Source organism: Physella acuta, unplaced genomic scaffold (genome assembly GCF_028476545.2).
Source record: "Physella acuta isolate Inbredline_101_S28 unplaced genomic scaffold, ASM2847654v3 ptg000260l, whole genome shotgun sequence".
Taxonomy (NCBI): domain Eukaryota; kingdom Metazoa; phylum Mollusca; class Gastropoda; family Physidae; genus Physella; species Physella acuta.
In genome coordinates, this window is record NW_026731779.1 from 395632 (window position 1) to 410832 (window position 15201).

The 15201-nt window shown below is 41.5% G+C and overlaps 1 protein-coding gene across 1 annotated transcript in view; it reads right to left on the reverse strand.

The window, feature by feature from the left end:
• Nucleotides 1–1628: 1628 nt before the first annotated feature.
• The window catches only part of LOC131938963 (uncharacterized), a 34931-nt gene continuing 21358 nt past the window's right edge, over nt 1629–15201 (reverse strand). Inside the window, exons 3-8 of the mRNA XM_059297213.1 lie at nt 7407–7578; nt 6574–6658; nt 6280–6457; nt 5406–5593; nt 4533–4708; nt 1629–3538 (exon numbers count right to left, since the gene is read on the reverse strand). Coding sequence (XP_059153196.1) covers nt 1682–3538; nt 4533–4708; nt 5406–5593; nt 6280–6457; nt 6574–6658; nt 7407–7502 — 2580 coding nt within the window. The 5' untranslated portion in view covers nt 7503–7578 and the 3' untranslated portion in view covers nt 1629–1681. The remainder of the gene's footprint in view (nt 3539–4532; nt 4709–5405; nt 5594–6279; nt 6458–6573; nt 6659–7406; nt 7579–15201) is intronic.

The window sequence follows — 15201 nt, forward strand, 5'->3', positions numbered from 1 at the left end:
CATCAAATGATCATAAAAATAAGATTTAAAGTTTTTTTTCTATTCATAAGGACACATTTAGTTCCCCATTTATCTTCCTATTTAACACAAAAATATTTTCCAAGCTGATGTGGAAATTTGAAAAATTACTTCAAACTAATTTTGGCAGTATTTACAATGATTAAAACAGTTTAAAACTAACCTGTACTGACAATCTCAAACTTTGACAAAAAAAACACATCCAAACTCTACAATCAAGGGAGATAATTATGTCACAGACAGGGCCAAATTTCTGTTTTGGCTGGGATTTCAAAAATCTTTACAAAAAAAAAACAACAACAACACAAGAGGAATGATCTAGAGATGGAAGCATTAGATACATCTAATAAAACTCACAATGCAGTTTCTTCAAAATGGTTTTAGCTTGAGACAAAAAAAAAACCTAACCAAATATGGTTTAAAACATACAATGACATGCAGAATTTCTCATTTGAGATGTCTACCAACATATCCTGGTCATAAATTCTGAATACAAATTAACAGTGAAAAGACACATTAAAATATGTTGTTTTTTCTTCAGAAAAGTTATTTAACATCAAGAGATATACATGCAAAATTAAACTGTTGAATAACTGAAACTGTTCTCATAATGTAGCTTTAAAAAAAAAAGATGAAAGAACTTAACATTCAGTTTTATACTTCAGATGATAGCATTGGTTTCTTGGTGTGAAGCACTACGTTTTATACAACATGAGAGTTGTGGTCTTCATATTTACAATAACTGATTTAAAAATAACAACATACACTTAATGAATCTTGTTTAAGATGAAATTTAAATGGTGAAGAGTCTTAAAGATGTAAACAACATACATGATTTAAAATATTGCCTAGGGATAAAGTCAGAAATGGAGGGAATTAAAGATAAGTGGGGAAAAAAAAGATTGCACAACATTTGTAAGTTGTTGATTACCATATAAGGTAAATGCAAGCAATGAACCAACCTAAGGCAGAAGTTGAGCACAAAGTCTCTTCACAAACCCTGTGCTTGTTCAACACAGGGAAGTAACTCTGGAGACAACTCATTTTGGCATAAAAAATCTTGGATGACATTGACAGATCAATTTATAAAACAAATAATTTAACATGACTTAATTGAATGATGCACCTCTATAGCTGCACATAAATTTGTCTTCATAAAACTCTAAATGTACAGAATCTTACTGTAGTTTGGTTAGTTTAAAAAAAAAAGGATAGTATGTAACTTTTAACCTGTATGATGGTTGGAACTGAGATTCTAAATATGCATCTTTCTTGTAAGTGCTGGAACAGTCTGAGCAGGTTTTTTGGTCTGGATGTCAGCCTCTCCTGGTCTAACTTCTCTTCTGTGCTACCCTCCCCCTCCCACCCAATGTCAGCCTTTCCTGGTCTAGCATCTCTTCTGTGCTACCCTCCCCCCCCCTCCCCAATGTCAGCCTCTACCATGTACTAGCTTACACTTGTCAGCTTTTCTCCCATGTATCCCTCCAACGTAGGCCTATCCCCCTCTCTCATCAGCTCTTCCTCTTCAACTGCTAAAAAACAAGGTTTTCAAACCCCTGAACGTAGTCTATGTCAGCCCCTCCCCCCCCTCCCATATCAGCACCTCTGTAACAACTGCTGAAACAACTTGACCAGATTCTCTAGCCCCTGGATGTATTCTATATCAGCCCCTCTGCAACAACTGCTGAAACAACTTGACCAGGTTCTCTAGCCCCTGGATGTAGTCTGTGTCAGGACCAGAGTGGCGCACCTTGTCAGACATGAAGCCTTGATGTGTGGTGTGGGCAAAGTCAATCATCTTTACATCCACCTTCAGATCTTGCCCTGCTGCCGCCTGGGTCAGGTTGGCGCTTGCTTTCATCCCCAATGGCCGCTCACTTCCTTCCATCTCACTAGAGACTGGCTTACCATCCAAGTGTGGAACAACTCTCTCTGTCAAGCCTGGGTAATGGCTGTGAATAGCAGGGGTGGCTGCCTGGAGAGAGTTGGTTCCACCGGAGACTGGCGGGAGAGAGTTTGGCAGCAGAGAGTTGGTTCCATTAGGCTGGAGAGAGTTGGTTCCACCAGAGACTAGCTGGAGAGAGTTGGTTCCACCAGAGACTGGCTGGAGAGAGTTGGTTCCACCAGAGACTAGCTGGAGAGAGTTGGTTCCACCAGAGACTGGCTGGAGAGAGTTGGTTCCACCAGAGACTGGCTGGAGAGAGTTGGTTCCACCAGAGACTGGCTGGAGAGAGTTGGTTCCACCAGAGACTGGCTGGAGAGAGTTGGTTCCACCAGAGACTGGCTGGAGAGAGCTGGTTCCACCAGAGACTGGCTGGAGAGAGTTGGTTCCACCAGAGACTAGCTGGAGAGAGTTGGTTCCACCAGAGACTAGCTGGAGAGCATTGGTTCCACCAGGCTGGAGAGAGTTGGTTCCACCAGAGACTGGCTGGAGAGAGTTGGTTCCACCAGAGACAAGAGCCTGACTACACTCAGTACTTGGGTCTGGAGATTTGCTGTCACCTGGCTCATGTACTGAACAAAGGGGAGCTGGATCTGATGTCAACACACTAGAGTTTTCTTCATGTATTTGGCAACTGGTTTTTGGCTTGTTAGGGATTGTCTCATTGATTTCAGTCTTACATGAGTTGGCCAACTTCTCACTATCGGCTAATACCTGTTGTAGAAGTCCTTCTTTGTCCTGTAGATTAAGTCCTTCTTTGTCCTGTTCTTTTGAAACAAGCTGTTGTATGATATAAGAACTGAAGATGGAAGTATTTTCCTGTTCAATCTTGTCTGAGCAGTTGTAAATGTTAAAGTTTGGGTCAGATTTGTTGAGCTGGTCATTACCATGTGGGTCATTTTTAAACTGGTCATTACCATGTGGGTCAGTTTTGTTAAACTGGTCATTACTGTGTGGGTCAGTTTTGTTAAGCTGGTCATTAGTATGTGGGGCAGTTTTGTTGACATAGTCATCAGAATAAGGGTCAGTTTTACTGACCAAATTTAAGTGGTCATTACATTGAGGCGCTGTCTCTGTGGAATGTAGTGGGCTGGCATCTGACAAATGACCACTGGTCAACACTAGTGGTACATCTGGCATTGTTGTTTGAGCACTGTGGTCCACTAAAATGCTTTGTGAATGCTGTGAAGGGTTGGCTCCATGAACCGAGATGACCCCAGACCCTACGCCCAGATCAGGTGCAGATGAATCGTGAACATGATCTGAACATAAATCACGCTGCATAGGTTGGCAAGATGATTCTGCTGTCACACCAGGACTAGAAGGTCCACGACCAACAAATTCCTCACCGTCGTAGATGATTAACAGAGAACTAGCATAAAACCTGAAGGAATGCAGACCTTTGAGGCAGAGGATGAGCTGGGACAACTTGCTGACTATGGGCTGGACGAGCTCAGTGCGGAAGTGGAGGCCGTTGTGGAGGAAGCTGTACAGGGTGTCACTGAAAGATTGGTCGTTCAGGTTCCTGCCGTGGTACTTGTCTACGCTGTGATACACCCCAGTCACAGCATTGTACACCTGTCAAATAAACAATAACATTTTACACACGTCAATTAAAAAATAAAGTCGTACACCTGTCAATTAAACAATTTAACTTTACACCTGTCAATTAAACAATTTAACTGTACACCTGTCAATTTAACAATTTAACTGTACATCTGTCAATTAACCAAATTGTACACCTGTCAATTAAACAATTTAACTGACTGTACACCTGTCAATTAAACAATTTAACTGTACACCTGTCAATTTAACAATTTAACTGTACATCTGTCAATTAACCAAATTGTACACCTGTCAATTAAACAATTTAACTGACTGTACACCTGTCAATTAAACAATTTAACTGTACACCTGTCAATTAAACAATTTAACTGTACACCTGTCAATTAAACAATTTAACTGTACACCTGTCAATTAAACAATTTAACTGTACACCTGTCAATTAAACAATTTAACTGTACACCTGTCAATTAAACAATTTAACTGTACACCTGTCAATTAAACAATTGAACTGTACACCTGTCAATTAAACAATTGAACTGTACACGTGTCAATTAAACAATAAAGTTGTACACCTGTCAATTAAACAATTTAATTGTACACCTGTCAATTAAACAATAAAGTTGTACACCTGTCAATTAAACAATTTAATTGTACACCTGTCATTTAAACAATTTAACTTTACACCTGTCAATTAAACAATTTAACTGTACACCTGTCAATTAAACAATTTAACTTTACACCTGTCAATTAAACAATAAAATTGTAAACCTGTTAATTAAACAATAAAATTGTACACCTGTTAATTAAACAATAAAATTGTACACCTGTTAATTAAACAATAAAATTGTACACCTGTTAAGTAACCAATAAATATCTACACTTGTCACATCAACACAAAGTTGTAAACCTGTCAATTAAACACAAAATTGTATTGTCTTTGCAGCAACTACTGTGAACCTTGTAGAAAAAGTGCTACATCTTTATACAACAGGCAGCCTTGACCTACCTGCATGCCACAGAGCCTCAAGCCCAGGGTGCTTGATGTTGTCTGGCTACACTTTCTTGTCTGGCTCTCCACTTTTGTTTTGGATGCATCATCGCCGTGGAGACGTGACCCAATTTTAAGGTCAAGGATGCAAGGGTGCCTGAAGTCTGCTACAACATTTTTCAGCAACAAAAACACTGGGGCGGGGTTAAGGAAAAAATTAATTGTCAGGTGATACAGGTGACAACCTGACACAAACAGTAAACAGTAGCAGCTGACAACCTGGTGTCAACTGTCACAAACAGGTGTAAAAAAAAGGTGAAAACCAGGTGTCAAAAATGAGTAACAGCCATATCATCAAGGTGTCAACAGTGTCACAAACATGTAACAACCTTTTTTTCTGTATGTTAAGACATTACTTAATTCTTTTGTGATGAGAATTTAAATCTTCCATTGTGTTTTAAGACTGTAGAAAGCACACTGTATATCAACAGTGTTTACCTCCCATGTTTAAAGTAATTAAAGGATACTGATTTTATTGTGGCTGTGTTCTTACCTCTCGTGTTTAAAGGATACTGATTTTATTGTGACTGTTCTTACCTCCCATGTGTAAATAATACTGATTTTATTGTGGATGTGTTCTTACCTCCCATGTTTAAAGGATACTAATTTTATTGTGGCTGTGTTCTTACCTCCCATGTTAAAGGATACTGATTTTATTGTGGCTGTGTTCTTACCTCCCATGTTTAAAGAATACTGATTTTATTGTGGCTGTGTTCTTACCTCCCATGTTTAAAGGATACTGATTTTATTGTGACTGGGTTCTTACCTCCCATGTTAAAGGATACTGATTTTATTGTGGCTGTGTTCTTACCTCCCATGTTTAAAGGATACTGATTTTATTGTGGCTGTGCTCTGACTTGCGCATCTTGTCCAACAGCCTCTTGTGGTTTTTCAGGCTCCAGGGGTTCAAGTTCTGTGTGACAGGGTGCTGGGGGTTGGACCCCTGGGTGTAGAACAGCTCCTGGTTGGCGGTTGATGATACTTCATAGCTGCCACTTCTCAGCACACGCACAACACATCTGTATAAAAACACAACACACCTGTACAAAACACACCTGTACAAAGACACAACAGACCTGTACAAAACACACCATTACAAAGATACAACACACCAGTACAAAGACACAACGCGTCTGTACAAAAACAATACACCTGTTCAAAACACACCTGTACAAAGACAACACATGTACAAAACACACCTGTACAAAGACACAACACACCTGTACAAAACACCTGTACAAAGACACAATACGTCTGTACAAAGACACAACACACCTGTACAAAGACACATCACACCTGTACAAAGACACACCTGTACAAAGACAACACACCTTTACAAAGACACAACACACCTGTACAAAGACACAACACACCTGTACAAAGACCTAACACACCTGTACAAAGACAAGAAAGTTGTCTTACAGTCATTTTGATCAATGAAGTATTTCAGTGTGGCAGTGAAATCAACAAGGCTTTAAAACTTGTGTAATCTACAAAAATCATCTCGGCATGTTTACCCAAGTAAAAATGTGGTCCAAATCCATGCCAAAATCAGATGGCATGATACACAAGTAGGCAAGAAAAAATGACCATGACCTACAAATGTAAGGCTGGCACCATGACCTACCTGTTGACCTACAGATATGAGACCGGCACCATGACCTACCTGTTGACCTACAAATGTGAGACTGGCACCATGACCTACCTGTTGTCTTCCTCAGAGTGGCAGAGACTTGGCTTATGGTTGACGTGGCTGTTTGTGTTTTCTGTGGGCTCAGGGTCAGAAGAACACGGGCACGTGGTGTCTGTGGGGGTCACCTCCATGGCCACACCGTACAGGTGGATGTAGCCATCTTTCTCAGAGAGCTTCACCTCAATCTCACCTAGACACATATCAACACATAGTGGCATCAACATCAACATAGTGAGAGTAAGATATGAAAGCTACAATAAAAAAAACCCAACAGCAACAGGGAAAATTGAATAACAAATGTCTCACCTCTAAACTCAGGTGTAAAAGCTTTGAGCTCCATTGGCAAGGTCTTGTAGACAAAATGTTCTCTGGCTATCAGAGGCTTGCAGACCTGGGGAGAGGTTGTATTTTGGGGTAACTCAAGACATAGTGGGACTGACAATGTTTACAGGAGGAGTTTTAAATTATTTATTTTTTTTAAATTGACCAACTGACCCAGCTGACCATGTGACCCAACTGGCCAACAATGACCCAACTGGCCAAAAGTGACCCAAATGGCCATGTAACCCAACTAGCTAACAGCCTCACAAATCAAGCAGCTAAACACACACCCAGGTTTAAAAAATGAAGGCAAATCAATATGATGCAGCCATACTTCTACCAGCAGCAGACATAAAACTGTCCAAGAGGCTGAGACAGTTGAACAGAGGTGGGGGAAATGATGCAGGTAATTCTGTGGCTAGGACGCATTAGACAGTTGGGTAATCACATCAAGGAAATGTCTGCTTCAATAGACTTACTGTGGTCAATGACCCAGTGAAACAGTTTACTAGAGAAGATCTAACGGCTCCTTCCTTATCTGACGCTCAGGAAGTGCTTATCATTGTACATGGGTGCACTGTTCAGTGGGGTTGTGTAAACTAGCAGAACATTTCGGGGGGGGGGGGGGGGGGGAGGGGGGGACGACACGACGACGGACGACCAAGCAGGACATTTGTGAGTCACCAAGAAGGACATTAGTGTAAACTAGAAGGACATCTGTGGGCCATAAAACCATAATCAAATCATGACCTTACCTAGTGGTGTTAGCGTTATACATATTAAATACCACACTACAACATAAATTTAAAAAATCTCACAGTGGTTGCATCATATCTGAGCATGGACGACTGACCAGCCACCTGGTGATCAAATGGTGCCAGGGGCTGGCACCCCTCCGTGGGGCGCCACTCCATCTCTGACAGGGTTCAACTTGAGGAATCACAGGCTGCCTGTACAGCAGCCCAGGGTGGCTTCACATTTTATCATCAGCTGAAAGTGGCAACAAGAGGGTTAATAAAGTTATTTATCATCAGCTGAAAGTGGCAACAAGAGGGTTAATCTAGTCATTTATCATCAGCTGAAAGTGGCAACAAGAGGGTTAATATAGTCATTTATCATTAATAATCGTGGAATAAAATAATTTTACATTAGCTAAAAGTGGCAACAAAAGGGTTAATATACAGCAGCCATAGGTGGCTTCACATTTTTCCATCAGATCATCAGTTGAAAGTGGCAAAAGGAGGGTTAAGCTAGCAATTTATCATCAGTTACACGAGAGTAATATAATTTATCATTAGCTAAAGGTGGCAACAAAAGTATTAATCTTGTAGTTTATTGTTAATAGCGTGTGGGGTAAATATACTAATAATAAATAATCGCATTCCCATACCCGCCCTAAAGATAAAACAACTGACTTTCTACTCAAGTTCCCCTACTTACCTTACAGTTAAAACAACTGACTTTCCACTCATATTCCCAAAACTGCCCAACAGTTAAAACAACTGACTTTCCACTAATATTCCCAGATCTGCCCAAACAGTTAAAACAACTGACTTTCCACTCATATTCCCAAAACTGCCCAACAGTTAAAACAACTGACTTTCCACTCATATTCCCAAAACTGCCCTACAGGTAAAACAACTGACTTCCCAATCACACTCCCCACACCTCCCCTCCAGGTAAACCAATCAAGCTCATATTTCGCCGCTCAATCAATCACTGTTTACTGTCATCGATCGCGTCAAATCCTTTGGCGCACGCGACATTATTTATAGCGTGTCAAAAGCCTGATGTGTTTGCATTAGGCCGGGTAGCATGTTTGTTACACAGAATCACGGCATCGTTAACTCATGCAACACAAACTTCCACAGAGATTAAGTGAAACAAGTAAAACAACATCACTGAATGGCGTACTGGTAGAGTTAAGGATTGAATAAGTCACAGCATATCATGGTCTAGCGAGCGCTGAAGTCAAGTCTTTAAAATATACGTCTTCTTCTTCTTCTTAGTCCAGTTCGTGTCGAGTTCATCTGGGTCATTGACCTCGGCATATGAGGGGATAGTGTGGTCAGCACTGTGCCCAGCCGCCTTTGTTTCCTTAACGTAAGTTGGGGTCACCAGAGATTCGGGGGCGTACAACTGATTAGAACACGGATTCGAACACGAGACTCGTGTTAGCAGTCTAGCTCTCTACCGCTAGGCCACGCCGTCACATAAAATGTACGTAACCTACTATTAATATAACGCAGTTGGTGGCCTAATATGAAACGTTTTTTGTAGGATATAGGCGGCTCGAATATGGTACATCGATCACGATGCTGCATATCAAATGTGCCGTTTATTAACAGCTGTCGTATTTGCCGAATATATAAAAAGATGCCGTATTAGCCTTATATAAAAAGCTGCCATATTTGCCGTATATAAAAAGCGTCTAAATTCTGCAATATAAAAACAGATGCCGTATCAGCCGTATATAAACAGCTGCTATATATGCCGTATATAAACAGCTGCTATACTTGCCGGATATAAATAGCTCTGGCATATAAGCGGGCTCATTGGCCTGATTGACAGACAAGGACGTGGAAAGTACCCGATTTCCTCAGCGAAATACAAAGCCCTTGAAGTCTGGCATCCAACAGACGAGTTCAATTCTAGCAATTAACTGTGAAGTTTAATTCTAGCAATTAACTGTGAAGTTTAATTCTAGCAATTAACTGTGAAGTTCAATTGTAGCAATCTACTGTAGTCAGCTACAGAAAAAAAAAAAACATGGGGTTGCGGGTACTCAACATTTAGTGCATGTCCACACACGAACACGCCATGCCCTGTCTATGCATGTGTGTGTGTGTGTGGTGAGTGAATGACGTAATACATCAGTGACGTATGTTTAAATTCTCCCTTCAGCTAACAGGACACAGCAGTGAGTGCGGTGTAGAGGGGGGTGGGGCTGTGACGTATGTTTGATGAGTCCCCCCTAAGCTAACGACGAGATCCAACATTTACTCTAAGAACCCGGACCTCTCCGGCAGGTTCATGGGTAACCTTTTTAAAACGTTTCACGTGAGCTTTTAATTCAATGCCTGCCTGTGTCGCTACTGTGGCAAGTGTGTATGTGGTATCGCCACTGTGTCAGTGTATGTAGTATCGCCATTGTGGTGAGTGTGTATGTGGTATCGCCACTGTGTCAGTGTATGTAGTATCGCCATTGTGGTGAGTGTGTATGTGGTGTCGCCACTGTGTCAGTGTATGTAGTATCGCCATTGTGGTGAGTGTGTATGTGGTATCGCCACTGTGTCAGTGTATGTAGTATCGCCATTGTGGTGAGTGTGTATGTGGTATCGCCACTGTGTCAGTGTATGTAGTATCGCCATTGTGGTGAGTGTGTATGTGGCGTCGCCACTGTGGCGACTGTGTCAGTGTATGTAGTATCGCCATTGTGGTGAGTGTGTATGTAGTGTCGCTATTCTCACGTCATTAACTGTTCAATCTATTCTGACAGTCTTAGTTATTGGTTGACGTCGAATGGTGTGTGACATTATAATCACGTGGGGGGGGGGGGTGTCAGTAACATTATCTCGTGAGGGTCAGTAACGGTATTTCGTGATGGTCAGTAACATTATTTCGAGAGGATCAGTATTATCAGTAAGACACGACTTTTCTAGTCTACTACAAACTGCCGATTCATACAAAAAAAGCCACAGATTTTCGTCACTACAATAAACCTCATTTAAACAACTTGTAGCAATTGTAGAAAAACAACATCAGAACAGGCCTAACCACCGTACCAACACAACTGATTAACGCCCCCCCCCCCAACCTAAGCCCCAGGGTCTCGAGTAGGAATCCCCGAGAGTACCAAAAGTTATTTATTTGTGTCTTAGTTTTAATTGGTGCCCTAAAATAGTGTCGGGACAAAATATTGATCCAGGGCCTAACGCCTGTTTGTATGGCCGGCTCAGGACTAAACGTCAACAAACAGATGGTGTTTTACACATTTCCACAGACTTCTTGTTATCAGATGTAAGCAGAGTGACTCTGAGATAATTTGTAACCAGAGTGTCTTTGGGATCAGCTGTAAGCAGAGTATCTCTGAGATCAACTGTAAGCAGAGTATCTCTGAGATCAGCTGTTAAAAAAGGGTGTCTATGTAAGCTTAGAGTGTCTCTAGAATAAAAAGTTAGCATAGAGTGTCTCTAAGATCAGATGTAAAAAGATTATATAAAATCACTGTATTCAGTCATTCCCAGATCAGCCTGGCGGAGAGCCAACAGTTGATAAAAAAAAATTCGACAAACCAAATCAAACATTTACTTGGCGATTTATTCCGGAAATAGTACAAATCGAGTACAACACAGTAAAAAAGATATAATTCTTGAAGTAAATTAATTATATTTTTGAAAGTAAAACTATACTGAGTAGACCAAGCGATAGCCAAATAATAAAAAAACTGCAATTATCAAAATTAAATATCAACTTTATATATAATTGTATAAAAAAAATTAAATAAAAAATAAATAAAATAAAAGCCAAACCATGATTGTTTTGACTAGCACCCCTATTTCTTCTACGTTCCTCGTTTAGTAAACACATAGCGTGGGTCTCCTGTTGGTGTCTATACATAGCAAGTCTACTTACTTGTATTTATAGAGAATATTTCATTATTTGTATAGTTACTGAGTGGCTTGAAAACGTCAATGCACACGAAGATATGAGCTTATATTTGGTTGTAACATTTATCGTGGAACACAACACACTGATCACTGACGATAACACTAACCACATTATCACTGATCCTATCACGCTTATCACTGACCACACCACACTCATCACTGACCATAGCACACCAATCACTGACAACTATACGTCCAGACCACAATGTTGAAAGCCGCATTTTCATCATGGGTTATCAGAAAATGATCTAACATTCATTGACAAGGTTTTAGGTATTGTACCGTTAATCTGTCACTCTGAGGGCAATAACAGTGTATAACACGGCTATATGAAACTCATGGGGTGATAGAAGGGAAACGAGCATTGATTGAATAGGTCATTAGGTATTGAGGCGTAACAGAGAAAGGAATTTTTGTATAGCCAGCACCAGATGGCGTGTTGAATAATATTTTCGTTCAATGATGTATAGATTGTGTACATGGGCTTATAAAGTGGTCAGTACACATAGCAGGGGTTGGCAGGTATAGATACCATATGGTTGGCAGGTACATATACAAGTGGTTGGCAGGTACAGATACAACAGGTTGGGAGATACAGATACAAGGGGTTGGCAGGTACAGATACAAGTGGTTGGCAGGTACAGATACAAGGGGTTGGCAGGTACAGATACAAGGGGTTGGCAGGTACAGATACAAGGGGTTGGCAGGTACAGATACAAGGGGTTGGCAGGTACAGATACAAGGGGTTGGCAGGTACAGATACAAGGGGTTGGCTGGTACTATACAAGGGGTTGGCAGGTACAGATACCAGGGGTTGGCTGGTACAGATACAAGGGGTTGGTAGTTACAGATACCAGGGGTTGGCTGGTAAAGATACAAGGGGTTGGCTGGTACATATACAAGGGGTTGGTAGTTACAGATACCAGGGGTTGGCTGGTAAAGATACAAGGGGTTGGCTGGTACATATACAAGGGGTTGGTAGTTACAGATACCAGGGGTTGGCTGGTAAAGATACAAGGGGTTGGCTGGTACAGATACAAGGGGTTGGCTGGTACAGATACAAGGGGTTGGTAGTTACAGATACCAGGGGTTGGCAGGTACAGATACCAGGGGTTGGCAGGTACAGATACAAGGGGTTGGCTGGTACAGATACAAGGGGTTGGTAGTTACAGATACCAGGGGTTGGCTGGTACAGATACAAGGGGTTGGTAGTTACAGATACCAGGGGTTGGCTGGTAAAGATACAAGGGGTTGGCTGGTACATATACAAGGGGTTGGTAGTTACAGATACCAGGGGTTGGCTGGTAAAGATACAAGGGGTTGGCTGGTACATATACAAGGGGTTGGTAGTTACAGATACCAGGGGTTGGCTGGTAAAGATACAAGGGGTTGGCAGGTACAGATACCAGGGGTTGGCAGGTACAGATACAAGGGGTGGGCAGGTGCAGATACCAGGGGTTGGCTGGTACAGATACCAGGGGTTGGCTGGTACAGATACCAGGGGTCAATTGCAAGTTTCGATGACAGGGGTCGTTGTTGCCTTCTCTCTACTTGTGTGAGTGTAAACAACCCCTGTGATTTCTAATGGCTGGCTCAGACATGCCATCACACAACCGATACAAACACGCTCTACTTTCACGTTAGCCAGGTTTACAACTTTGTAAGGGCGCGTAGGTTAAAGGGTTGATGGAGCTAGGGCCTGCTAGGGCTAAGGCAGGGAGGTGATGCTCGCCAAGAGAGATAACTCAGGGAATAAAAACAAAAGGTAGATGGTTGAGCCGGCTGATCGGGACTAGAACAAACAGCGGCTGTCATTTAGAGAAGGAATTATCGCCTGTGTTGCCAGTTTGTTTAGGATGGTAAAGGGGAAATATATTAGATAGGTTTGTGTGGGAAATATGTACAGATAAGTTTGTGTACATTGTGGGAAAGATGTACAGATAGGTTTGTGTACATTGTGGGAAAGATGTACAGATAGGTTTGTGTACATTGTGGGAAAGATGTACAGATAAGTTTGTGTACATTGTGGAAAATAAGTACAGATATGTTTGTGTACGTGTGAGACAGGTTGGTGTAAATAGATTAGGTCTGGGCTCAGAAACCAACAGCGGGTAAAAGAAATGCGGGTACCGAAGCGCCCGAGTGAAAATAGAACCAATAAAACAATCTTTGCGTCATTAACCGCAAGGGCCGAGCGTTCAACAGGATATACCCACACTCTGTGCCATGATACAGCTAGAGTAAGTACAGAACCACCACAACAAGGTTTATAATATCCCAATGGAGACTACTGGTATAGCGGGGTCTAGCTTCACACTGTGGATTTTGGAGTCTCATAGAAAACATGGCGACGTAGCGTGCCGGAGGAGGTCGAAAGAATAGGGAGGGTTAAGGAACAGCTGACGAGTGTGTCAGGAGACCATGAAGAGTCGATAACTGACAGAGACCTTATAATCCACAAGGAGCGAAAAAGGAAAAATGATGATCACGACAGAAGGATTAATCTGAGAACATTGATTAATGATCATGTTAAAATAGTAGTGCAATGTTTAAAGTACCAAACCACATAACAAATGCTAACGTTATTAATGTCCTCAGCAATAGAGTTAGGGACATCCTGTGGTAGGTGATGGGAAAATGACACTGTACCATCAGGAGTAGAGTTTGGTACACGTTACCACATTACGTAATACAATTTGGGAGGGGGGGGGGGTTGTTGATGTGAGCTAATGCTGGCAGAGGGGTTCAAAGAACAGAAGAAGAAACATGCTGACTGCATGGCTTTTTTTTTAAATGTATCCAAGATTTCTCTTGACCGACTACTTAAGTGAATAAACGCCTGCCGGGTTTAAGCGACTACCAGATGTAAACGAGTACTAACTATAAAAAAATGTCATCACTAACGACCACGACCAGAGAACACAACAAGCTGTATCGACTAACGATACGACAGATCCCCTCGTCACTACCCCAACACTGCTGTGGTCCAAGCATAGGAAAGCAGTTTTAAGATGGTTTACAGCAGGCCAAGTATCACACGACAAAACAGTTTTAAGATGGTTTACAGCAGGCCAAGTGTCACACGACAAAACAGTTTTAAGATGGTTTACAGCAGGCCAAGTATCACACGACAAAACAGTTTTAAGATGGTTTACAGCAGGCCAAATATCACACGACAAAACTGTTTTAAGATGGTTTACAGCAGGCCAAATATCACACGACAAAACAGTTTTAAGATGGTTTACAGCAGGCCAAGTATCACACGACAAAACAGTTTTAAGATGGTTTACAGCAGGCCAAGTATCACACGACAAAACAGTTTTAAGATGGTTTACAGCAGGCCAAGTATCACACGACAAAGCGGTTTTAAGATGGTTTACAACAGGCCAAGTGTCACACGACGCTGATAGAAGGGTGCAACAGCGAGGATGGAGGTGTAAGGTCCCACGGTGTAATTATCGAATACACCCGATTTAGAAACACATTCTGTAAAAACCGCATTCAAATATGTAAGCGTAAGTGAAATCCCCACTATACACGGTGTAGGACGACTGCACTAATCACCTCTATACACGGTGTAGGACGACTGCACTAATCACCTCAGTACAGCAAAAAAAAAATTGAATAACAAAGTGACACAACATTTGTGTGCCAAATGACAGGTACTGGCCTAGTAACACATCGCCTGTTTGAGGACTCTATCTACTACAGCCACAATACAATGTTCATGTACAAGCCAGCTTATGTAGGTACACGATATCTGGTAGAACAAAGACTGTCCCCTTAACACAGGGAAACAATAAACAAAAACCTAGCTATCACATCAGCTTGCATGTATAGAAGGGGCGCGTTCTTTGATTAAACAAACACAATAGCTGGCTATTGTATTAGTTATCAAAAACCTGTTACAATAGTTTATTGATTTAAATGCACATCCCTCAAT